A 24,560-nucleotide genomic window follows, 5' to 3' on the forward strand; every position below is an offset into this window, starting at 1 on the left:
TACCCAATCATGTTGCCAGTTGACCTAATAAGTTGCAAATTGGTCCTCCAGCTGTTCCTTATATGTACATTTAACTTTTCCGGCCTCTTATTGCTACCTGTCCCAACTTTTTTGGAATGTGAAGGATCTCATGAAATCCAAAATGAGCCAATATTTTGCATGACATTTCAAAATGTCTCACTTTCAACATTTGATATGTTATCTATAGTCTATTGTGAATAAAATATAAGTTTATGAGATTTGTAAAGTATTCCATTCCTTTTTTACTCACAATTTGTACAGTATCCCAACTTTTTTGGAATCGGGTTTGTACAAAGCAAGGAATACAAGATTTAAAAAAAAAAAAAAAAAAAAAAAAAAAGGAATTGGGAAAATAAAATAAATTGGGACTAAGCACAGCATAATTAAAAAAAAAAAAAAAAAAGATACAGGAAATTTTTCATCATTTTTCCAGTGATGGAAAGTGTCATGCTTTTGTGTTGTGTTTTAGCCATGGAGCTGACTTTGGGTTCTGGTGGCCCAGTGCAGCCCAATGTGGGTGAGGCCCAGCGGCTCAGCAGTCTGACTTTTGGCTGTTTCCAAATTAGAGGGAAGAGCCCTCAGGTACTGACGGGCCCAGAGCCATCCAAGAAGAGCATCAGCACCCTGCCAGATCGTGACCCCACACACAAAGACTGCAGGAGACCCTCTACTGGTCAGAAGACTGATTTGATATCTATAGCTGTTTGACTGAAAGTATTAGTTCATAATCTGTTAAGTTTGACCGAGATGCAACAAGGCTGGGAAGAAATTTAAACTTTTATGCAGCAAGAACATGTTAAACAGATCAAAAGTGAAAGTAAAGACGGGATTAGTATTACCTGGTGTCCTCTAGTCATTTGTAATATTTGCGAAGTTTGTCTGTGATCTTAATCCCGTGCAAATCAGCCATGTGTGTAATTTGTAAAGTAAAAATTCCCCAGCAAATGACCCACCATATTTCGCCAAACACCGAGATCCTGTGATAATCGTAGTCCCGTGCGAATCGGCATCTCTGTAATTTGGCTAGGATTTTGCGGGGCCGGATATATAATTTTTTTCAAGGTCTTTGTTCCCTGTGCGGTGCACCTTTTTATCCATCTTTTGCGTAGAATGGAGGCTGCGTTGGATTGTTTTGGTAGTATTTTGGGTGCTGGGTCATTATCGCTATACACCATACAACTATACAATCTGCAGAAAGAGAAAGCTGAAAACCATCAGAAGAGAGAAAACAAAAATAATAATTAGTTGGAGATGGATGACATGTATAGTAACATGCTGTAAGGGACATCCTTCTGTTAGTGATATGTAATGTAACACAAAGCCTTGACATCATATCCAGGAGATAAGTCAGTAAATTAGTGTAAAATTGCACAGATGTGGATGTGGGGGGTCATTTTTAAATCACATGAGGTCCCCAGATAATACTAATCCTGTGCGAATAGGGCTTTAGAATGATTTCTGAAGGATCATGTGACACTAAAGACTGGAGTAATGATGCTGAAAATTCAGCTTTGCATCATAGAAATTAATTGCATTTTAAAATATATTATAAATAGAAAACAGTTACTTTAAATTCAAATAATATTTCACAATATTTTTGATCAAATAAATGCAGCCTTGGTAAGCCTCTTTCAAAAAAACATTAAAAAACCTTACCAAACCCAAACCTTTTAACAGCTGTATATACAGTATATAATATTGTGTGTGTGTGTGTGTGTGTGTGTGTGTGTGTGTGTGTGTGTGTGTGTGTGTGTGTGTGTGTGTGTGTGTGTCAACTTCAAATGAGAAGCCATCATTTTGATCCACCAATTGCATTGCCCTATCAATACCACCAACATATGGCTAGAAAGTGAAATTGTCTCAAAGCTTTTTCTGTTTTTGTTTCAGAAGAACTGACTTTTGTATGGCATTCATTATGATGAATGCATTTTAACTCACTAAATGAATCACTCAAATGGGTCATTTGTCTTGAGTCTGATTCATTCAAATGAATGACTTAACAGTGATTTGCAAAATTGAATCAATCGATCCAGTTATCAACATTTGACTTTAACACAGAAAGTCTTAATGCTTTTAATATATCAAGTACTTACTACATGTATTCACATATTCACCAAGTCTGTGTGTTTGGTCTGATCCAGATTCTAGAATGAAACAAGAATGTCCAGAAACAGAGTGTGTTGGTCGTTGCCCTAAGACAGGATCAGAGGACGAGGATGAGCGGGACAGTACCTGTGGTGGCTCCTCTATCCTGTCCAGTGCTGCCTCGGAAGGGGAGAGGAGTCTGTTTGGAGGTTTGCGTTTCAGTCGACCCGCCAGTGAGACCTACCACACAGCCTCAGACGACAGCAGCTCGCTGTTTGACGATGACATGCAGCGCGTGGAGTGCTCCAGAATTTGCCTTCCTGGCACCAAAAGCGCTTCAGAAAAAGACAACGAGAAGGTGGACACTGAGGATGGATCCTCAGATGAGCTGAACAAACGCTTCCAGTCACAAAGGCTTGATTCTTCGTCATCCTCCAGTGACACAAACACTCCTAGCTCCATATTAACTCCAGCTCTCACACCAAAGCGGCCCACCCCATCCCAGGACTCCCAAGACACCCCAGCCTCCCCCAAACAGCCCCGACTGCGCAATCCAAACACGTGTAATGTTAGTTTGGCATTGGCTAAAAAGCATCTGAGTCAGCCTCCGCTGTACAGTGAAGCTGCGCATGGGCGGACACGAAACGCCTTCAGCATGCTACGTCCTCTACAGCCTCAGGAAACAGATATGGACCAAGAGCAAAAGATGGAGACTGGTGAACGAGAGCATGCTGATGTGTCTGCAGCTGAAGTGCCACCCGAGGAACCAGAAACACCCGACGCCTCTGCAGCTGTGCCCGGGAATAAACCTCCGACCCCTCCACTGCACAGACTGCCCTCTTGGGTGAGTCACGCCACCAATAGTACAACAAATCTGAATTTGTCATTTTGTTTCATGTGGTAAACTTGTGGTTTCATGTTATCTGCAGGAGAGCAGAATATATGCTGTGGCAAAATCTGGAATTCGTCTGTCAGAGACATCGTGTACAGATGTAGCTAATAAAGGTGTGGGGTTTTTTGTTTTGTTGTTGTTTGTACATTTGCACATATTCTCAATCCAGCTGCCCTTCATTGAATGCTCTTCATCTTTTATCTTCATTGTCTTTCACATGCACTTCTTAAGGAAAAATCCAAACCTACACTGTAAAAAATTATTGTGATTAAAAGACAGTAAAAGAGTGTAAAAATAAGTTACCATAATATATTTGGTGAATAAATGTAATTACATTTAATGTAGATTTACAGTAAAATACTGTTAAAAATACGGTTTTTGAAAGTGAAAAAGAAAAAAGCATTGTATAATTCATAGTGAAAAACCATAAATTGACACTCCCAGAATTCCCTGCATGACACTTCATTTTTTATGTTTTTTTGTTGAAATAACATGTTTCTTCTTAGTTTCTTTCTTATCAGTTGTTTACATTAGGGTTTAATCCTACATCTAATGTTGTTAAATTAATGTTTATTTCATTGTTTCAGTATCAAGTGTGTCACCATGATGGGGGTTAGTGTTTGTGTGAATGACACATATATAAGTATTGCCCTCCTCAGCTCGTAGAAAAGCTGTTTGTGATTAGCTTTGGTTCATCATGTGACTTTCTCATCACCACCAGTTTTTGGTGGTAATCAGTGCATTACAATCGTTCAAAACATTTTTGCATTTTGACTATATGTCATAAGATTCCCTTTACCAAAATGCTAAAAAAAAAAAAAAAAAATTTTTTTTTTTTTTTTAAATTTGCATAAAGTAAATTCTGAAATTAAAAATCAAATTGGCTTAACACATTTATATTACAATTTAAATTAAAATTTTAATTATTCAAATATTAATTTAATTTGATTGAACTGTGTATATTTTACCGTTATTATTTAATAAAATAAATTCAAATGAAAAAGTATTTTATTTTGCACCACTTTTCTGCCTTTCTGATAGATATTTGTGGGAAGGAAATGTAAAAATTAAATTATATTAGTAAAAATGTTACATTGCCATGTTACAAAAAACAAAGCTCTTCACAAATGTGACTGAGATTCACCCAATTTCCCTTGAATTATTACAATTCATTCACCAATTAGAAGGCAGAAATATTAGAGTCTTTATCATATGTAAAACTAATTTTAATGGCGCAAAATAAGAACACCAACAGCTGGCCAGTGCCCATTTTGATTCAGTAGTCATTTTACTGGTACACATGATGTGCATATTCATATTCATATTGATTTACCCAAGTAGGACATGTTCCTGCATCAGCTGTCCACATGTTCTTATCTTCCTCTAATTCTCTTGATTTTAGGAGATATGGTTTTAGTTTATGGTTATGGGATTGAGTTTGGACAATGATTGTTGCATAGAAATGTAAATATCGGTCCAGGACTCAAAAACATCTACTTGCCTAAATCATAGTGTGCATTTACTAATAGCTAGTGAAAATGTTCAATCCTCTTCTTCCAGACTCCTCCCACGCATCCTCATGCCCCGCCCACATGCTCTACACGTCCCTCATCTACAGGAGCACAAGCACACCTGTCTTTGCCACACACAAAGGGGTAGGAACCTGTGTGTGTTTTTACGTGTCTGTGTGTATGTGTGTGTCATAAAACCATGGTGCTAAGCAGCATTCACTGGCAAAATTATTAATCAGAAATGACTGTTTATTTGCATAAGAGTCAGCACTTCTATCAGTAATAGAAGGAAATATTTGAATTACGTTTTCATGAATGCAATGAGTGTTTTTACTCTCATAGAAAGCGACTTTGTTAAGCAACAGTGAGTTCTCCGAGGAGTCGTCTAGTTCTGAGGAGGACAGTTCGGAGGAGTGTCAGTCTAACTCTGGAGAGGAGGAGAACTCCCAGACCTCTGGATCAGAGTCACACAAGAGCAGTAGCCATGAAAGCCCCCGCTCACTTAAGAGAGGTACAAGTGTTCTCATGGGACCAAAGTTTCTGTAGTCAGTAATAATACTAGTAAAATTACACAATTCTCTGTACCATTTTCGGTAGCATAACAAAATGATTGTAACTATTTTATTTTGATATGAAAATAAAAATATTAATTAAATAATATCAGTTAATTATTAATGCTATTAATAATTATGTAAATAATGCATGAAAACATTGGCATATAAGCCTTCAAATATAGTTCATGTAAATATTGCATTAAAAATTATATATTAAATTATATATTTAAAAATAAAAGTAAACCTATGTTATGTAGCACAAAAAAAATATTTTCATCCGTGTTGTTTTAGTATCATTGAGAGTCTATAATAGTTATATTAATATGTTGAGGGTTTTTTATTTTAGTAATTTCATAAGTGTGTGTTTTCCCATTTTATTTGTCTATAAAGTTTTTATTAAGTTTTATTTCACTTTTAGTTTTAGTGCATCAAGTTCAACTAGATAAAAATTAGAAATTTTGCCTTGGCAACTAGCTGAAATAAAATATGTTTATTGTTTTTGTATATTTTATTTCTGTTAAAATGTATTTTATTTTCAAGTAAGATTTTTTTTTTTTGTATACTGCATAGTTTTAGCTTTTAACTATAGTAACCCTTATTTTCGTTTGAAAATGATTTCATTTCGAAAGATTAAATAGTTAAAGTTTTGTAAATTAAACATGTTTTTGCTTTTTAAATTAACCCATTAATTCAAAGGGATATTCAAATGGAACACACAAAATTTGGGAAAATCAAATAAATATCATAGAGCCCTACATCCTCCCCCCAGTCACTGAATGTGCTGTGTTTTTCTCAGCTGTGTCATTGTCTTCTATGACATCTGAGAGTGACTACGCCATCCCTCCTGATGCTTACTCCACTGACACAGAGTGCTCTGAACCTGAAAACAAACTCCCAAAGACCTGCTCCTCCAGCACTGACAACGGCAAGACTGTAAGACCCGTGTACAGACACACACACACACACACACACACACATATGCCTGACCAAATGAGAATGTGTCATGTTCCAGGAGTCTATGGAGAAATCTGGGTACCTGCTCAAGATGGTTAAGACATGGAAGAAAACGTGGAAGAGACACTGGTTTGTTCTGAAGGATGGGGAGCTTCTCTACTACAAATCACCAGTCAGTTTAAATGACTCATTCATCTCTTATTTTATTTCTGTTGTTATGTTTTATTTCTTATTTCATTCATGATCTGATCTTAATTCTTTAGTTTTATTCTTATCATTATACATTCTGTATTTCCAACATTTCCTGTGGATGTTTGATCTTGTTTCATAGAGTGACGTGATCCGTAAACCCCAAGGTCAGATTGAGCTGAATGCATGCAGCACTATAGCTCGTGGTGATGGCAAGCAGATGCTTCAGGTAAAGTGTGTGTGTGTGTGTGTGTGTGTGTGTGTGTGTGTGTGTGTGTGTGTGTGTGTGTGTGTGTGTGAGAGAGAGAGAGAGGAGTGTTTGTGCATACAGCTCAGATTATTTGACATGTCCGTCCACGCTGATGATGTGTCCCCTCAGGTGGTGACAGGTAAGAGTGTGTGTAATCTGAAGGCAGATTCCCCAAACCTGCTGGAGGAGTGGCTGAGGGTCCTGCAGAGTGTCCTGAGGATCAAAGCTGCTAGTCCGCTCTTCACTCACCCTGACACACGGCCCATTATGAAAGGACATCTGACAAAGGTATACTGTTGGAAAGAAAAAGATTTCTTAGATATATGCTACTGTTCAAAAGTTTGTGATTTTTTTTTTTATGTCTCTTATCTTCACCAAGGATGCATTACAGTAAAGCAGTAATATTGTGAAATATTATTATAATTAAAAAGAGCTGTTTTCTGTTTGAATATGTTTTAAAATATAATTTATTCCTGTGATGCAGAAACTAATAAACATATCCACAGCTTCATCACTCATAGAAAAAAAATCACAAAAAAATCAACTCTAATATGATGATCTGCTGCTCAAGAAACATTTATCATTATCAATGATGAAAACAGTTATGCTGCTTGATATTTTTATGGAAACCGTGATACATGTTTTTCAGGATGCTTTGATAAATGGAAAGTTCAAAAGAACAGCAATTATTTGGAATAAAAATATTTGTCACTTTTGAACAATTTGATGCATCCTCGCTGAATAAAATTATTTTAATTAAATTGTTAATTTCTTAAAAAAAACAGCAACAAATTTTCAACAGTAGTGTAATTGTTTCTATTAATGTAATCTTCTGTTGTCCAAAATAATTGTTTGATAACCATTTTTCATTGCTGCTGTTTTATCCATTATGCTTTTCATAATGTTTTACTGTGTATACTGTATTATTGCTGGAAAGAATAGCCTATAATATTAAATATTAAATTATTTAAATTAAAATATGTTGTTGTTCTACTCAAATTTTCTACTTTCGTTCGTACAGTGATAATATGCCAAAATAGCAGCCAACGTGTTAAAAAAATTTTATTAAAAAAAATTCCTGGGCAAAACAAAGAAACGTTGCATCACTTATTTAATCTCTTTAATATGGAAGCCTGTTTCCGCCACTGAATAAAAAATAAAACAAGGTAATTGTGACTTTTTATCTCACAATTCTGACTTTTTTTCTCAGAATTGCGAGTTCATATCTTGCAATTCTGACTTTATATAACGCAAATGCGAGTTAAAAAGTCAAAATTGTGAGTTATAAAGTCAAAATTGCGAGTTATAAAGTCAGAATCGCAAGATGTAAACTTGCAATTTTAACTTTTTTCCTCACAATTGCGAGTCTATATCTATATATAAACTCACAATTCTGACTTTATTTCTCATAGAGAAAAAATTTCTCATATATCATGGAGATATAAAGTCGCAATTACCTTGTTTTATTTTTTATTTAGTGGTGGAAACGGGCTTCCATACTGTAATGTAAACTGATATAAAAAAAAAAAAAAACTTGAGAGATGAAAGTGTGAAATCATAACCCAGGTAAAACATATGGCAAGCTGTAGCTTGATAAATTGTTTGTCTCTGACTCTTTAAGTGAAGCATGGCTACTCTAAGCATGTGTGGTGTGCACTGTTTGGGAAGACTCTCTACTACTTCAGAAATCAAGAGGACAAGGTCTTCTGTCTCATTAAATTGCAGTCATCCTGCACAGGACTTCTGTATGTCTGCATGCACTGATGTTGTATTTCCTTACACAGTTTCCTCTGGGTCAGATCAAACTGTGGGAGGCTCGTGTGGAGGAAGTGCATAAGTCATGTGACGTAGCTGAAGTCTCTGCTCAGTACACCCTCTCCATTCAGTCAGTGAATCAGGACCCGGTATACCTGCTCATCGACTCTCCTTATGAGAAGGTAGGCAAGCCGTAATGAATTGAGTTGAAACAGAGCCACAAATAACTGTTGCACATCCCTTGTGAAAAAGAAGTGCACTTAATTGTGCTGAATGTGTATATTTTTAAAAAACTGAACTTGCAGACAATGTAAAATAAATTCAGTAAAAATGTAAGTGAGCACATTTTCATGACTAAATTAAGTACACTTTTAAAACGTCTACTTGTAATAATGTCAAATTAGTTATCTGTAAATTGTACAGTTAGTAAATTGTAACTCCATCATTACAAATGTGTCATTTGAATATATTTATGAAAAAATTAAACACATGTCATACGTGTTTAAAAAGAAATGACATTAAAGTATACTTTATTTTACCTTAAAGGGGTCATATGATGCTGCTAAAAAGAACATTATTTTGTGTATTTGGTGTAATGAAATGTGTTTATGCGGTTTAAGGTAAAAACACATTATTTTCCATATAATTTACATTATTGTTTCTCCTCTATGCCCCGCCTTCTGAAACGTGTCTCCACAACATGGCGGAGGCAGCAACAGCGAGAATAGAAGTTACGCCTTCTTTCTTTGCGTGAACATTTGGGTGGTGTTATGCAAATCTTCCCACATCGTGACGTAGACGTGTGGGGGTGTTTAAACGAGGCATTTTAGGAGTGCTGGGGCGAGGCTTAACTTTTATAAAGAATATCTCTTTGGATTTGAGACTTTAATCTTTGCAACTTTACAGATCTTCTTTATGCACCAAGAGCTTGTAACACTCCAAAGAGAAAGGAAAAATTGAAATCACATCATATGACCCCTTTAAATGCTTGTCAGTACATTCAGCAGTACTGTACACATTATCCATATTAAAAAAAAGGTAAAATAATTATGAAATTTACATTTTAATCTTTTTCATTCAATTATAAATTACAAGATTTAACTGTCTGAAACCATTTCATTGAGTTTGCGTTTATTTATATTATTTTAATGTATATTATTTACATAGTACTCCTTTTAAAAGTGTGATTTTAGTATGTGTACTGCTTAACAAAGAATCTAATTTCATCATGGCACAGAATAGGAATATATTCAAAGGTAATCCCACATGTTTGGGTGGTTCATGATGAAATGAAACGTCTGTGTTTCTGTCCTGTAGACGTCCTGGCTGTACCATCTGTCTGTGGCCGCGGGCAGCGCAGTGGAGCAGGTGGGGACTGAGTTCGAGCAGCTGCTTGGTAAACTGCTCCGCATAGAGGGAGATCCAGGTAAAAGTCTCATATCTGCATTCATTTCATATATTTAATTGTGGTGGAAAGTATAAGGGGAAGATAGGCCACCAGCCATGGGAAATTCATCCCAGTATATCATGGATATACACTTTAGTTATGTTACGCTCTAAAATATTTTGAGTAGATATTGCTATTAAAATATTTTTCAGATTCGTTATTCTTAATCTTTATTCAGTAAAAGATGAGCAACTGCAAAAGTTGTGTAAATTTGTTAAAAAGAGTGGGAATCTTGAAGAGCATTCAGCTCTTGCCTTGCCTTCAAATATAGACAGAATTGAAATTTTTGTGTGAACTATCCTTATAAGAACTAAGTTTAAGTGTATATTTTTATTTTTTATGTTTTTATTTTCATGCGGTTGCATATACTATAAGCCAACAAGACTGTAATGTAAAAATACTGTATGCAGTAACTAAGTGGTTTATTCAGTTGCTAATGGCCAGCAGGAGCCCCTCAAATCAATTGTGCGGTGGTAAAAACACCTCTAAATGAAGGACTGTGGTGTATGGGTGTGCTGCTTGAGGCTGAGGCTGATTTGACATATGTTTTTAAATATAAGCATGGCAAACATTACATCATAAATTCAGTTTATTCTCAACTTGTTTACTTCAACCCATGCTGCCCTTTTAAACTGTAGCTCCATAAAAACAGTTTAATGTCTATGACACGTTTGTCCCGTTGTTTCTCAGGGTCTCAGCTCTGGAGACACCCGACGCTCTGCTTCACTAATGAAGGACTGTCGTCTCCTCTCACCACCCTTCCTTCACAAGCTCTACAAACTGAAGCCATCAAGCTCTTTAAGGTTAAACTCTTCATTCAATGCACATTTGGAGGGAACAACCCATAAAAAAAACAGGGAGAAACATACCTTTTCTCTTTTTTACAGACGTGTCAGCTCTTCATTAACGTGGCCATTGACACTCCAGCCATAGATTATCACGTGACTCTTGCCCAGTGTGCTCTCCAAGTGTGTCTCACCCATCCAGAGCTGCAGAACGAGATCTACTGCCAGCTTATCAAACAGACACAGAAGACGCCGCCGTACGGACCGCCGGGAACCCTGCAGGTCAGATCTGATCATGCACCACTAGATGGAGTGATTGCTTTTGTTTTGTGTTTCTCCTCAGGAGATGTCTTGACATGTTTCCATGTTCTGTAACACAGGGATGGCAGTTCCTGGCTCTGTGTGTCGGGCTTTTCCTGCCCACACCCCCTATTCTTTGGTATTTGCAGGTTCATCTCAAAAGGCATGGAGATTCCAGGTAAATCAATACAGAAACTAGGTCTTAGGAGTCCTGGAAGTTGCACAGTTGCTTAGTCTCTGCTCTTTTTTCCAGGACTGAAGAAGGGAAGTATGCCATTTACTGTCAGCGCTCACTGGAGAGGACGCAGCAGAAGGGGGATCGGCAAGCCCGATCGTCACGAACGGAGATCCTGTCAATCTTACTCAGGAACCCTTATCATCACTCTCTGCCTTTCAGCGTCCCTGTACACTTCCTAAACAACACCTACCAGGTCCACAGCCTCATGATGAAAGAACAGTTCATTTAGAAATCACAAACTATCCTGATGTCCTTCTACATCTTCATGCTGCTCTTTTTAATATCATGGAGCAAGAAGAAAAAGAAAAAAAAACACTATGAAAGCATTATAAAAGTAGTTTTAAAAACGATTAATTAATATTATAAAAAACTGTTTATTGTGCATTTTGTATCTTGATGTAGTCACTATGAATCATTTTTCTGTAGCTTGAATGGAAAAGCATGATGGGTTTGATACCCAATGCAAAAACTGATTATTTGCTAGTTGCTTTTCAGTATCTGTGAAATGTATAGAAAAAAGCTGCATGAAGATTCTTCCAAAAACTGCACAAAAAAAAATCCCATGGTCATGTAAAACTTATCATTGAATTTTAATTTGAATGAGAATTAATTATAGTACTTTTTTTTATGCTCTGCTCTCAACAAATCCTAAAAAATATTTTGAATATTGTGAAATATCATTGCAATTCAAAATAACTTTTTTCACTTTGAATATATTTTAAAATGAAATTTACTGCTGTAATGGCAAAGCTGAATTTCCAGCATCATTACTCCGGTCTTCAGTGTCACATGATCCTTCAGAAATCAGTTTAATATGATGATTTGGTACTCAAACATATTTCTTATTATTGAAAACGATTGCGCTATATGCTTAGTATGCTGAATATGAGTATTAATCTCTTTAAAGGTGCTGTATGTAAGTTTTTGACTCTACTAAAGCATAAAACTACCATAATATGTTTGCAGATATTTAAGAAACATGCTAAGTTTATCTGATAAAAAAACAATGCTACAGTCAGTTATTCTCCTTCGAAAATGTACGTTCCAGGCCGGAATGTCAGTCTCTGTTTTGGTTTGTGAAACCCGCCCACTGCCAGTTTACCCAATTGTGTTTCAGCCCCCCGGGTTGCCAGTTGGCGGAAAACACAGCGCATTTCATTTCATTCATAGTCAAGTGCACTCGATCCTGTTTGTGTCGTCAATCTGACAACCTACATGTGCGTGAAGTCTGAGGAGGAGGGGCCAGGTGAAAAAAACCCTCTCAATATTTTGAATTTGGACTGCAATACCTAGTTCAACCACTCGGTGTCAATCCTTCATACAGCACCTTTAAGAAAGAATAAAAGCTTACTCATCCACACCACTCTGTAAAATTATTAAATCCTGATCCATTAATGAAAAACTCATGGAAATCCATTGGTTAAAAGTCAACAGGACACAACAGGAAACTGACCATCTCTCTGTCTAAGCTCTCTGTCTGTGTGTGTCAGGTTGTTAGTTTTGATGCTTCAACCACAGTGGAGGAGTTTCAGAGTCGTCTGAACCAGGACACGGGCATGAGGAAAACTGCTCAGTCTGGTTTCAGCCTTTATTCTGACGACCCCACTGGCAAAGACCTTGAGCACTGTCTTCAGGGAAACCTAAAGGTCAGACGCACACAAAAACACCCTGTTATTTCAGAAACTGTACTTTGTGTCTTTATCTTAAAAATGTGCTGTGTCCTCAGATCTGTGACATTATTTCAAAATGGGAGCAAGCCTCGAAGGAGCAGCACACAGGCAAATCAGAGAACGCCAGGACGGTGAAACTCACTTATAAGAATCGGTAGAGTGCAGATTCTTAAGCATAAATGAAATGTCTGTTTCCAAAAGGCCATCATGTGTGACTAACCACTGGTGTGCTCCCTCTAGGGTATACTTCTCCCAGCAGATGAGAGGGGAGACCGAGAGAGAGCGCTTGCTTCTGGCGTACCAAACAAATTTGGAAATTACAGCTGGTCACTTCCCTGTCAACAAAGAGCTTGCTTTAGAAATGGCCGCCCTGCTTGCTCAGGTACACAGTTGCTCCTGAGAATATTAATGCGTCTCAACAAACCTGTTCAAGTTATATTTGACCCTCTCTTTGTCAATAAATTATCAGCTCACTACATTTAAAATCACACCCTCTGTCTGAAACCACGCCTCCAAAGACACATGGACCAACCCGATGTCAGCTAACTCAAATGTAGAAAATAAATCTGATTGGCTAGTTTTTTCAGTTGCTAAAGTTGTGGGGTGATCCTATGTCTCTTTTAATTGTTTAATTGTTAATGCTGTTAACATGCATGTTGCATGTATCAACAAACATGCAATGCATCTGGCAAAGTCTGATTCACAAATATATGAATGTTATGAACTAGTTTTTAATGAATTCTGAATTAATTTACTGAATGTTCTTTTAATGTCAGAAACACAAATCAGCTCCCTCAGCTCTGCAAATACTAACATAATATATACAGTATCCTTTTAGAACCATAATCTGTGAATTCTGTACCATTCCCATCCAACTCCTGTCTTAATATTCAATTCAATTCAATTCAAGTTTATTTGTATAGCGCTTTTTACGATACAAATCATTGCAAAGCAACTTTACAGAAAATTAAGTTTCTAAAATATTTAGTATTAGTGATCAGTGATGACTGTCAGTTTATGTGCATACGGCAGAAATGTTCATAAAAATCAATAAAAGACGTAAACAAACAGACGATTAACACTATTAACAGCAATTATGCAATCAAACTTATAGCAAAATAAATTGCTTACAGCATCTCTGAAGAAAACAAGCTCAATTTTAGGTACCGTTTATTTTTTTTATTTTATTTTTTTCATATTTTAACAGTTTCCAGGTCAATTCAAAACCAATTTAAAAAAAAAGTAGTTTGTGTAAAAATTATATAAATCATTTACACATGATAAATAATGAAACAATTAACGTATTTTGTTTAGACCGTCATAGTTTCAAGCATAATAATTAATGTTGAATGGATGGAGTTGAATGGAATTTTTAGATTTTAAAATTTTAAGTCTGAGACATAAAGTAAAACAATACAATCTATACAAAAAAGACATTTAAGAAGTCGCAGAAAAATAAATCATGATGGCATAATGAAACTCCAATGCATTATAAATCACTTACACACTTATAATGTGTGTGTGTGTGTGTGTGTACTTTTACATAATTTAAATTTCCACAATGCAAAATAAATCATTACTATTAATCACTACTGTAACTTGCCATAAAATATAACAATAAAATTAATAGTATTTATACATTACAGTAGTATTTGTTGTACTATTTGTAATTCAAATACAACTAATAAATACTCATTGCATTACAGTCATTTGTTAATGGATGATAATAATTACAACTGTAGTGATAATTTAAGAAGAAATTTGCTTAATTGTAAGAGAAATAATGTCACCATCCAAAAAAACTCTTAATGGTCCTAATACAGGCTTCATTTACTTAAGTAAACATTATTTATATATATAAATTTTTGTGTCATGCAGGTGGAGTTTGGGGACTTTGAGCGTCCATTTAGTCCAGGTCCTTCAGGAGCTGCACAGACCAAATCTAACCAGACCCTGAAACAGGTTCTAGAGCGCTTCTACCCGAAGCATTACCGACACTCCTGCACTGAGGAACAAATGAGGTATTTGTGCCTTGAGTGCATGACATAATCTCAAATATGAACACAAAGAATCTGTTTGGCCCTCTTACGCTCTGAAACACACATTTTCTCAGGCAGTTGCTGCAGAGGCTCTCTGCCCGATGGGCATCTCTGAGGGGTCGGAGTTCATCAGAGTGCATACGAATTTACCTAACCGTGGCTCGCAAGTGGTCATTTTTTGGAGCCAAACTATTTGAGGCTGAGGTGAGTGTCCCTCTAAGGTTAAAGGCAATGTGTACAATTCAAAAACTCAAAACAGTGTAAATCCTGTGGTGTTATTTCTTAATCTCACTCTCTTTCTCTCTGCAGTCCGTGACTCCATCACAGAAGAACGTGCGTGTATGGCTGGCAGTACATGAAGATGGAGTCAGCATGCTAGAGTTCAACTCTGTAGTAAGCGAACACAGTTTCACAATATTTCCAAATCACTTCATGTTGTTAGTGCAGAGCTAAGTTGAGTTTTCACCACTTGTTTTCTAGAAAGTCCTTGCGTCCTACCCTTATAAAAGCATCGTGACATTTGGAGCGTGTGGTCAGGACTTTATGCTGAGTTCTGGCACAAACACATCCAAAGATAAGTCTACAGAGAAGCATCTGTTTGCCATGGCCCCGTCAAAGGTAGGTATTTAGTTCTCTTAAAACAGTCTTTTTGTTTTTGTTGTTGTGGAAATGCCAGATGTGGGGACAGTTGTAATTTGTGTGAAAATGATATGAAATATTCAGGTTTTACACTAGTGTTTAAAAGTCTGGGGCCAGTAAGAAATTAATACTTTCATGCAGCAAAGACACATTAAAGTCGAATAGATTTTCTTTTGAATTAAAGGTTCACCCGAAAATGAAAATTCTGTTTTCATTTAGTCACCAACCACAATATCTAACAAAAATACCTACAAAAAATCTTCAAAATACCATATAATACAATCACCACAAGAAATAAATTAGTTACCAACATTCTTCAAAATATCTTCTACTATGTTCAGCAGAAGAAAGAAATTAATTAATTTATACATACATTCTATAGAATTGTAATACCAATAGTACAAACAAATCCTCTTCACTCTTACATCCTTGACATAATTACATTCAGTTACATTCAGAAAAAGAAGAATGTGGGAACGTTAGGTTACTGACGTAACCCCGGTTCTCTGATAACATGAGTGAGGTATCTCACTATGGGACCGCCTCAGGGCGTGGCCAATCGCGGAAGCACTTATAACACCACGTCTGCCAACCATGGCAGACCAATCGCTGCAGCGATCAGGGAGTCCTGCCTCCCTGTATATAAACCGCAGCTACCTGCCATTTCGTCATTCTCCGCATATCTCTTCTCCGTGCAGGATAGGCAAGGAGGGCAATGTTTGTGAGATACCTCACTCATGTTATCAGAGAACCGGGGTTACGTCAGTAACCTAACGTTCTCTTTCTAACATTCGTTCAGTATCTCACTATGGGATATAGACAACTCCAGTATTGCCGATATGCTGACGAAGCAGACTAAGAAAGGCTGTGTAATTATCTGAATCATAGCTCCCGATTGAGGTGAAAACAGAATAATATGAGGAACTCGTCCTTTAGTAAAATTGCATTATACCACCTGACTACTCACTCCCAGAACAGAATGGGCCAGAGAGGGCTCTGTCACATCCAGTCTATAGAAACGAGCAAATGTGTGCGGAGAAGACAAGCTGGCTGCCGCGCAAATTTCCTGAATAGAGATGCCTCTAAACAGGGCCCAGGAAGTAGCCATGCCTCTAGTAGAGTGTGCTCGTAGTCCTTTTGGGGGCTCCAAATTCGAATTATTGTAACATAATACGATAGCCTCCACCACCCAATGAGACAGGCGTTGACGGGAGATAGGTCTTCCTCTGTAAGAGTCAGCCCAAGAGACAAACAGTTGATTGCTCTTACGAATTGTATGTGTTCTCTGAACATACATATGCAGAGTACGAACAGGACATAAACTGTGTAACCTCTCCTCCTCTGGGGATGCAAAGGGTGGTGGATGAAAAGCTAGCAGGTCCACTGATTGAACTGAACCAGCGTGATCAAACACTTTGGGTACGAACGCCGGGTTAGTTCTAAAAGTGACTTTTTGGACACCCGGAGCGAACATCATACATGAGGAGTGAACTGATAAAGCATGTAGTTCACTCACCCTTTTTGCTGTAGTGAGAGCGAGTAACAGAGCCGTCTTTAGAGCTAGTAGCTTCAAGGCAATTTTATCAATGGGCTCAAAAGGGGCTTTTGAGAGCGCGTTCAGAACCACGGACAGGTCCCAGGGCGGGACCAGTGGCTTCGACACTGGGTGTAACCGACGTGCACCTCTCATAAATCGACAGACGAGACGGTGCTGGCCAATAGTACCCGAGTTAATACCCACATGACATGCCGAGATAGCGGACAGATAAACCTTAACCGTAGAAAAGGGCTCTGCCCTTATCTAAAAGGTCCTGTAAAAAAAACCAGCACATCCGAAACTGAACACAGGAAAGGAACTATGTTCCTATCTGCGCACCAACCCTCAAACACCCTCCATTTGAGATTATATAAAGAGCGCGTTGAGGCAGCCCTCGCGTTCTGAATTGTCTCAATCACTTTCGGAGGTAACCCAGCTGCATTCAGATTTAGCCTCTCACGGGCCAGGCCCAGAGAGCTAGTTTCTGAGGGGAAGGGTGAAATATTTCCCCCCGTGCTTGTGAGAGGAGATCCCTGCGCGCTGGTAACGGCCATGGCTGGTCGTAGAGCAGTTGCGCAATCTCCGCAACCCAAAGTCTCCCCGGCCAGTATGGCGCGATCAGAATCATTACATGCTTTTGTTCCCGAACCTTTCGTAGTGTCGGCTCGATCAGGCTCAACGGAGGGAAAGCGTAAAGTAATATGTCTGGCCACACGTGGGCTAGAGCATCCACACCCAACGGTGCATCGTTGCCCACCAGAGAGAAGAACAGGGGACATTGCGCGTCTTCGCGCGATGCGAAGAGATCTACGGCGGCCTGGCCGAATCTCTGCCACACCATGAGCGTAACTTGGGGGTCTCCACTCCCCGTACAGAGGATTCCCTCTGGACAGTAAATCCTCTCCCCTGTTCATTATTCCTGGAACATGCGTCGCGCGTAGTGACAGGAGGTTCTTGCTGCTCCACATAATCAGTTCTTTCGCTAACAAGTGAAGCTTGTGAGAACGCACTCCTCCCTGACGGTTTATGTAGGCTATCACCGTTGTATTGTCTGTCCTGACCAATACATGATGATTCTTGAGAAAATGCACAAAATGTCTCAGAGCTAGTAACACTGTCATTAGTTCTAGAAAATTTATGTGCTTCTCTCTCAGTGCCGGAGACCAAACTCCCCTCACTGTTCTGCCCTCGAAACACTGCCCCCCAGCCCGTGAGAGATGCATCTGTTGTCACCACTTTTCTCAATAGTACAGGGCCCAGAGGACATCCTGTCCTGAGAAAAGACGGTGCTCTCCAGTGACAGAGAGCGCTCATGCATTCTGGTGAGACGCGCACTCTGCGGCTGAGACGGCTCGTGGGGCGAATGCCCTGTGACGCTGTCCAGTTCTGAAAATCCCTCATTCTCAGCAGTCCCAGGGGAACCACTGACACTGTTGAGGCCATCAGACCCAGTAGTCGAAGACACATTCCGAAAGAGACTAAACTCCCTCGTTGAAATAGGGAGAGGCAGGTGAGAAATGTTTGATTCGCTCTTCTGATAGTAACACTCGAAACCTCACTGAATTCAACCTGAGACCCAAGTAGACTATTTCCTGTGAAGGAATTAGACAACTCTTCGTTTGGTTTATCTTGAAACCTAATCTCTCCAGATGCGTCACTAGTGTGTGTGTATCGCTCTCTGCTTGATGCGGAGACGGCGCGCAGATGAGCAGATCGTCCAGATATGATAAAACTCTGACTCCTCCGTTTCTTAACGGTGTCAGAGCCGCTTCCACACATTTGGTAAATACCCTGGGTGCCAAAGCCATGCCAAAGGGGATCCTCATATACTCGTATGCTGTGCCCTGATAAGCGAACCGCAGATATTTCCTGTGAGCAGGAAAAATATCTATGTGAAAATATGCGTCCTGGAGGTCCACTGAGGTGAACTAATCCCCTTGACGGATACTTTGGCACAAAGTTCTGAGCCGAAAGCATTTTGAATTTGTATTTTCTGAGGTGTTTGTTGAGAAAACAAAACAACATTTATAATGAAACCTGCCGATCTCTGCCACTGAACTGGTCAGTTGCGGGAGTAGAAGCCCGTCTGGCTTTCCTCCGTTGGAATCATTCTTATCACTCCTTTTCTCATTAAAGAGGATATTTCTTCCTCTAAAACCTGAGCTGCTTCCCCTTGGGCCACTGAAATTACCACTCCATTGAACACAGGAGTTTTTACAGCGAATTGAAGTCTGTATCCTCTGTCTATCGTGGTTAAAACCCAGGGATGAACTGCGCATGCGCACCAGTTCTCCGCTTGAGCAGCGAGTGAGCCCTTCCCGGCTTCGCTCACTAGCGGTGCTGTGGCACCCTCTAGTGGCGAAGTGGGGGAATAACGCTCCGTTGAAGGAGTTATATTCGTTATTCTTTGTGATTGTTTTACTTTTTTGTGATATATTTTTATTTTTATCCCGCTCTGTGCCCTCAGCCCTTGGCTTGGATGCAACAGAGAAAACTTTATTTGTGATGGGATGCTTACAAACTTTTGTCTTTCCTCCCTCAGAACAAACCTCGTAAGTGGAGGGAGAGACAATTCTTTGGGGGGCGCCAGGGGAACATGGGCCATTTTCCCGCGAACACTGGACTTTGAACTGCCCACACGAACGCTTTGCACACTTAAATTCCTTCTCCGTTTCCCCGTGGTCCCGTGGGAGGGAGAAAGGAATCGTTTTGAAGGGATGGGACAGAAAAACCCTGAGTGCTGTCTCCAAACCCTTCTTGTTGCCAAACTGATGTCTCAGGTCGACCGCCTCTTTTTGTTACCCCGGAGGGGGGGCCCGACCGGTGTTTCGCTGCTGCGGCTGCGAACGATTGTTTCGGTTTCACGAAACCAGGCTTTGACTGAGGGCCCGCGCTTCCCGGCTGTTGTGGCGGAGCAGGACGGGAAGGTTGGTAATCCGAATGACCTCCTCTACCTGAAGGCCTGAAATTCGGACGGCTTGGGTGATAAGGACAAGCTGTCGGCTTTCTGGGGAGACAGACCTCGAATGCTTCTCCCTCTTTTTTCCGCAGGTCACATTGCTGACGCATAGCTGTTACCGTCGCGCCCGAACATGGCCTTTGGATCGATAGGGGCATCCAAAACTCCACTTTTTCTTTGTCAGAGAGGCCCTGACAAAACCCCAGCCATAGCGATCTCTCTCCCACAACCGCTAAGCCCATACTCCGACCGCAGCTTTGAACTGCTCCGCGGGACATGCGCAGGTTTAAATCTGCAATGACGCATATCTCCTCCCAGAGCGCTGGGTTGGGAGAACCGGAGTCCATCTGATGCCCAACTCCTCTAATAACTCCGCTTGATAGGCTGTAAGGAGGGACGTCGCGTTCAAAGCACGTACGGCCAGTGCAGAAGATTTATAAATCTTTTGAAAAACGGAGGCGGCGAAGCGCTCTGTTTTCCCTGGCAAAGAGGCCCCAGTTGAAGAGAGCGCTGCTCTGCAGCTCGGATTCAAATGATTCGCCACAGATGATTCTACAGGGGGAGGATCTGCCATCCCCAGATCCTCCATTCCCTGGACATCTAGCCTCGAGAAGCCCTTAACAGGTACTCGGTGGGAAAAAGGCTTATCCCAAAACCTCTTCATTTCAGCCACACAAGCCGGGACGGCTGGAATAAACTGCCTCGCTGGAGGGAGACGTGACGGAAGTCTCTTTCCGTCATACAAGTCTCTTTCAGCTCCTTTATCTGCTGGTTGGGATGGCCAGTCGATCGACAGTCTAGCCGTGGCCCTGCGACAGACCTCGAGAAGATCTGTATCCGTCTGCACAGGGGAGGGTGAGCTCTCATCCTGTGCACTCGGCGGACGCGACTGCATCGGGGGAAGAATAGCATCTTCATCGTCGTCATCCTCGTCCTCAAGGATGGTCGACAACTCTTCGTCATCGTCATCTTCCTCTCCCGCTAATGGATTTTCAAACAGTGGGGGAAGTACGGGTGACACCTTCTCCATCATCTCACCCCAGGAGCTGGAGGCCTGTGGACAATCCATCGGTTCCTCTCTGGGTTGAGCAGAGAGGCATGGGTCCGACTTCCCAGCTACTGCAACGCGAAGCCTTCGCTCTCGGGTTTTAACCGAGAACGTCGCGCAGTGGGGACAGCCCTCGGGGTTGGACAACGCTGCCTGAGCGTGTTTAGCACCCAAGCAGAAGATGCAGAGACCGTGTGAATCTTTCGCAGAAATCCACATTCCGCACGCACACGGATGAGGAGGATTGCCCTTTCCTCCGGGGCTCTCCGGCTCTTTTGCAGTGGCCATGAAGCCTGCACTCTCTTCGTACGGTAAGCCCACCACAACGTGACAACTAGTACGGAGCTGTGCTGCGACAGAGAGCCTTTTTTTCCTACTTTTTGGTGCGTGGTGAGCGCGCCAAAAACTTGGAAAAATTAAATAGAAAAGCTTAAAGTAGAAAACTCGCCTTAACGCGTTAGTTATCTTACTCTAAGTGGCAAGTCACTCGACAAAACGTTAAGAATCTATTGCGTTTGGGACGTTACCTTGCGGCTCCGTCGATAAACTGTTTAGCAATAATTCCCAAAGTCTGCTGAGGACAGCTTCCGAAATCTTCACGGGGAAGAGAGCGAGGAAGGACGAAATGGCAGGTAGCTGCGGTTTATATACAGGGAGGCAGGACTCCCTGATCGCTGCAGCGATTGGTCTGCCATGGTTGGCAGACGTGGTGTTATAAGTGCTTCCGCGATCGGCCACGCCCTGAGGCGGTCCCATAGTGAGATACTGAACGAATGTTAGAAAGAGAACTAAAACTACAAAGCTTTCTCCTTGTATGCGCTGGACCGTCATCCTCCTCCTCCTCTTCATCTGTTTGTTTGCAGAGTGTTGCTCGTCAAAGTTTAGGTTGAAAAAGTTTAGGTTATCGAAAGTCTGTGAAATCTATGAATAGCGTGACTCACAGCATTTCTCTGCTTTCTGGTGTTGTTTAGGTTCGAGACGTGACGTTGCTCATAGCCAGCTACATTAACTGCACACAACAACGAAAAGCAGCAGCGCACCACCTGTCCGCCCCAGCCCTGCTGCTGGCTCTATCTGGAGAGATGAAGAAGAGCAAGGAATCGAGGAGCAAGTCTCCTCCAGCCGCCTGCAAACCCAGCAAAGCACCCACCCTCCTTTAAGTATACAGCACGTGTTAGTGTTCACTCAGGACATACGTCAGTCCATTCCCTAGTTCACTAATTGATCCCAGTTCAAAATCCCTGGCTGGTGTCCAAAACCATATTTACAATACACCGCTTCACATCAAATGCAATCTGAAAATCATCTAACACTTCCTGTTGTGGCTGAGGGTGACATAACTGACAGTAGTTCTTAACATTAAAAGTCAAGTCATGTTCCTTTTCCCAAAAATAAACAAAACAAATAGTACTTTGCATTTAGAAGTGAACTACTTTTGTTTTGTTTGTTTGCACTGTGACATTTTTATGGCATTTTCCACCAAATTGTCATTAACATGTTTTGTCCAGACATTGTACTTTTTGAGAGCTTTTTTTTTTTTTGTAATGCACATTCGCAATTCTCATGTGTGTGTGTGTGTATGTGTGTGTGTGTGTGTGTGTGTGTGTTAAAAAAGCAACAATACTGTACAAAACACTGTGTAATTTATTAATTTATGCTTACTTTTACAAGTAGACAGAGGTTTGTACAGTATTGGTGTCTTTTAATTTGAATCATGAATTTTGGTAATGCAATTTTTTTGGTTGAAATGTGCATAAAAGTCAAGAAAATGTCAAAGGATCTTAATTTTTCCCTAAGCCAAAAAAAAGTAAAATAAAACATTTGAGTTAGGAATGAAATATGGCCAAAACTGTTCTTCAGTTTTCATGAGACTCACCCAACTACTTTAATTTTAGGCTTTACCAACAATTTCTTTTGTAAGAAATTAGGGCTGGGCGATATGTGAAAATTAAAAATTAAATAAAAAAAATTAACTAGTCAACATGAAAATTCAACTGCAACATGATTCAAGTAACTTGTTCTTTCTTAACCCTCTTATTAAAGAAAATTCTATTCCAAGTGCAGCACACATGAAGTTTTCAACATGATGTAAATGTTAACTACATCTTATAGAAACCTGTCTAATACATATTATATGTTCAGAAATAATACAAGAAAAATACTTTTTTTAAAAATTTAAATCGAATTAATCGATAAAATCAGAAAAATCACCCAACCCTACAAGAAATATAGAAACTCAAAACACTAAGTTTCCCTCTGTCATTATATTAAATCTCATCTCACGTTAGCATGATGAAGCATGTAGAAGGAATCCACAGATTAAGATAAAACAGGAAGTGCATTACAAAGAATACATGTGGTCTTTGAAAGCCAACATGGAGTCATATACCGTAGGACGGCTGAGGTGTTTTTGAGAGAACATATTGTACTGGTGTAATGAATATGGTGTGTGAGATTCATAAAAGGATTCACTGCAGAAGATAGAAACTGTAAGATTTTGTTTTGTTTTTGTCTTTGTTTTGGAATACCAAAATATTATACTGACATAATTGAACAAGTGACACAGATAATGTCATAGCAAATTGTATTTATTTATTTCTAAAGTGTATTTTCTATAATTATCTATTATGCAGCTTTAAATAAATGTCCTTACTTAAAAAAAGGAAAATTTGAGTTTTTCTTTTTTCTTTTCAAAAAAAAAAGAAAGAAATTCATTGTATGTTAATACACTTTTCAAAAGTTTGAAGTGGTAATATTGTCAAATATTATTACAAAATTAAAAATAAAAGTCTTCAGTGTCACATGATCCTTCAGAAATCACTCTAATATACTGATTTGCTGATCAAGAAACATTTCTTATTATTATTATCAATGTTGAAAACTTTTATGCTGCTTCAAAGCCTGATTCTTTGAAGAATAGAAATTTAAAAAGAACAGCATTTATTTAAATTGGAATTATTTTCCAACATTATAAATATCCTGTTTGTCACTTTTGGATGCTACACAGCTACAATTCACCAAATTATGAATGCCATGTAATATCATTTATTCAATAATAAGAGACTGGGGGGAGGGAGGGGGGTTAAAATGTACAGGATGTGAATGATTGTTTGGTTTCTTGACATCAGTGTTCTGATGATGCAAACTCGTTTTGCATATTACCCAAATTACTATTTTGTTGTATTTCCTCAGTTGCTACACTTATGGATATTTCCCCAATAATCCATTGAAATTAAAAACCGGATATCCTCCACATGTCACAACCTCCCATTTGGCAATAGTTGTTTTTATAGCAGCATGTCTTCTTGTTCCGCTGGCGGACTGCCTCACATCATTACACTGATTAAAATCCATTTATCAATTACATCGATATCTTACTTGGAACCATTCGCCCTTTGTAGCCTACCAATTTTAGTCATCCACTACCTTCCGTGTTTACCCATCCTGACTCATATTACTATCACAGCAAGAATGCAGAGTATCTAGTGATCTACATAAACATCTGAAATATGAAAACTGCTTAAGATGATGACTTTTATACTCTTGACTTATAAACCCAAACATTGACTTGTTTAAAAGATATTGTGTGATTTTTAGAGTACTGCTATTAAATAATTTATAAACACTGTTGACAGTGTGAACCGAAACAGGTGAGGGTGAACCATCCTCATGAAAACGTCCCTCCTT

The 24,560-nt window shown here is 39.4% G+C and overlaps 1 protein-coding gene across 1 annotated transcript in view; it reads left to right on the forward strand.

Moving 5' to 3' along the window:
- The window catches only part of plekhh2 (pleckstrin homology domain containing, family H (with MyTH4 domain) member 2), a 35,688-nt gene extending 12,152 nt beyond the window's left edge, over window positions 1–23,536 (forward strand). The window contains exons 7-30 of the mRNA XM_042736376.1: window positions 491–694; window positions 2,163–2,950; window positions 3,036–3,111; window positions 4,559–4,653; window positions 4,852–5,020; window positions 5,860–5,996; window positions 6,076–6,189; window positions 6,349–6,435; window positions 6,586–6,744; window positions 8,077–8,157; window positions 8,241–8,393; window positions 9,529–9,637; window positions 10,349–10,461; window positions 10,546–10,725; window positions 10,824–10,921; window positions 10,997–11,174; window positions 12,472–12,627; window positions 12,708–12,805; window positions 12,892–13,033; window positions 14,530–14,672; window positions 14,765–14,894; window positions 15,000–15,083; window positions 15,171–15,308; window positions 21,845–23,536. Coding sequence (XP_042592310.1) covers window positions 491–694; window positions 2,163–2,950; window positions 3,036–3,111; window positions 4,559–4,653; window positions 4,852–5,020; window positions 5,860–5,996; window positions 6,076–6,189; window positions 6,349–6,435; window positions 6,586–6,744; window positions 8,077–8,157; window positions 8,241–8,393; window positions 9,529–9,637; window positions 10,349–10,461; window positions 10,546–10,725; window positions 10,824–10,921; window positions 10,997–11,174; window positions 12,472–12,627; window positions 12,708–12,805; window positions 12,892–13,033; window positions 14,530–14,672; window positions 14,765–14,894; window positions 15,000–15,083; window positions 15,171–15,308; window positions 21,845–22,033 — 3,821 coding nt within the window. The 3' untranslated portion in view covers window positions 22,034–23,536. The remainder of the gene's footprint in view (window positions 1–490; window positions 695–2,162; window positions 2,951–3,035; window positions 3,112–4,558; window positions 4,654–4,851; window positions 5,021–5,859; window positions 5,997–6,075; window positions 6,190–6,348; window positions 6,436–6,585; window positions 6,745–8,076; window positions 8,158–8,240; window positions 8,394–9,528; window positions 9,638–10,348; window positions 10,462–10,545; window positions 10,726–10,823; window positions 10,922–10,996; window positions 11,175–12,471; window positions 12,628–12,707; window positions 12,806–12,891; window positions 13,034–14,529; window positions 14,673–14,764; window positions 14,895–14,999; window positions 15,084–15,170; window positions 15,309–21,844) is intronic.
- Window positions 23,537–24,560: the final 1,024 nt, after the last annotated feature.

The sequence above is a fragment of the Cyprinus carpio genome, chromosome B13 (genome assembly GCF_018340385.1).
Source record: "Cyprinus carpio isolate SPL01 chromosome B13, ASM1834038v1, whole genome shotgun sequence".
Lineage (NCBI taxonomy): Eukaryota > Metazoa > Chordata > Actinopteri > Cypriniformes > Cyprinidae > Cyprinus > Cyprinus carpio.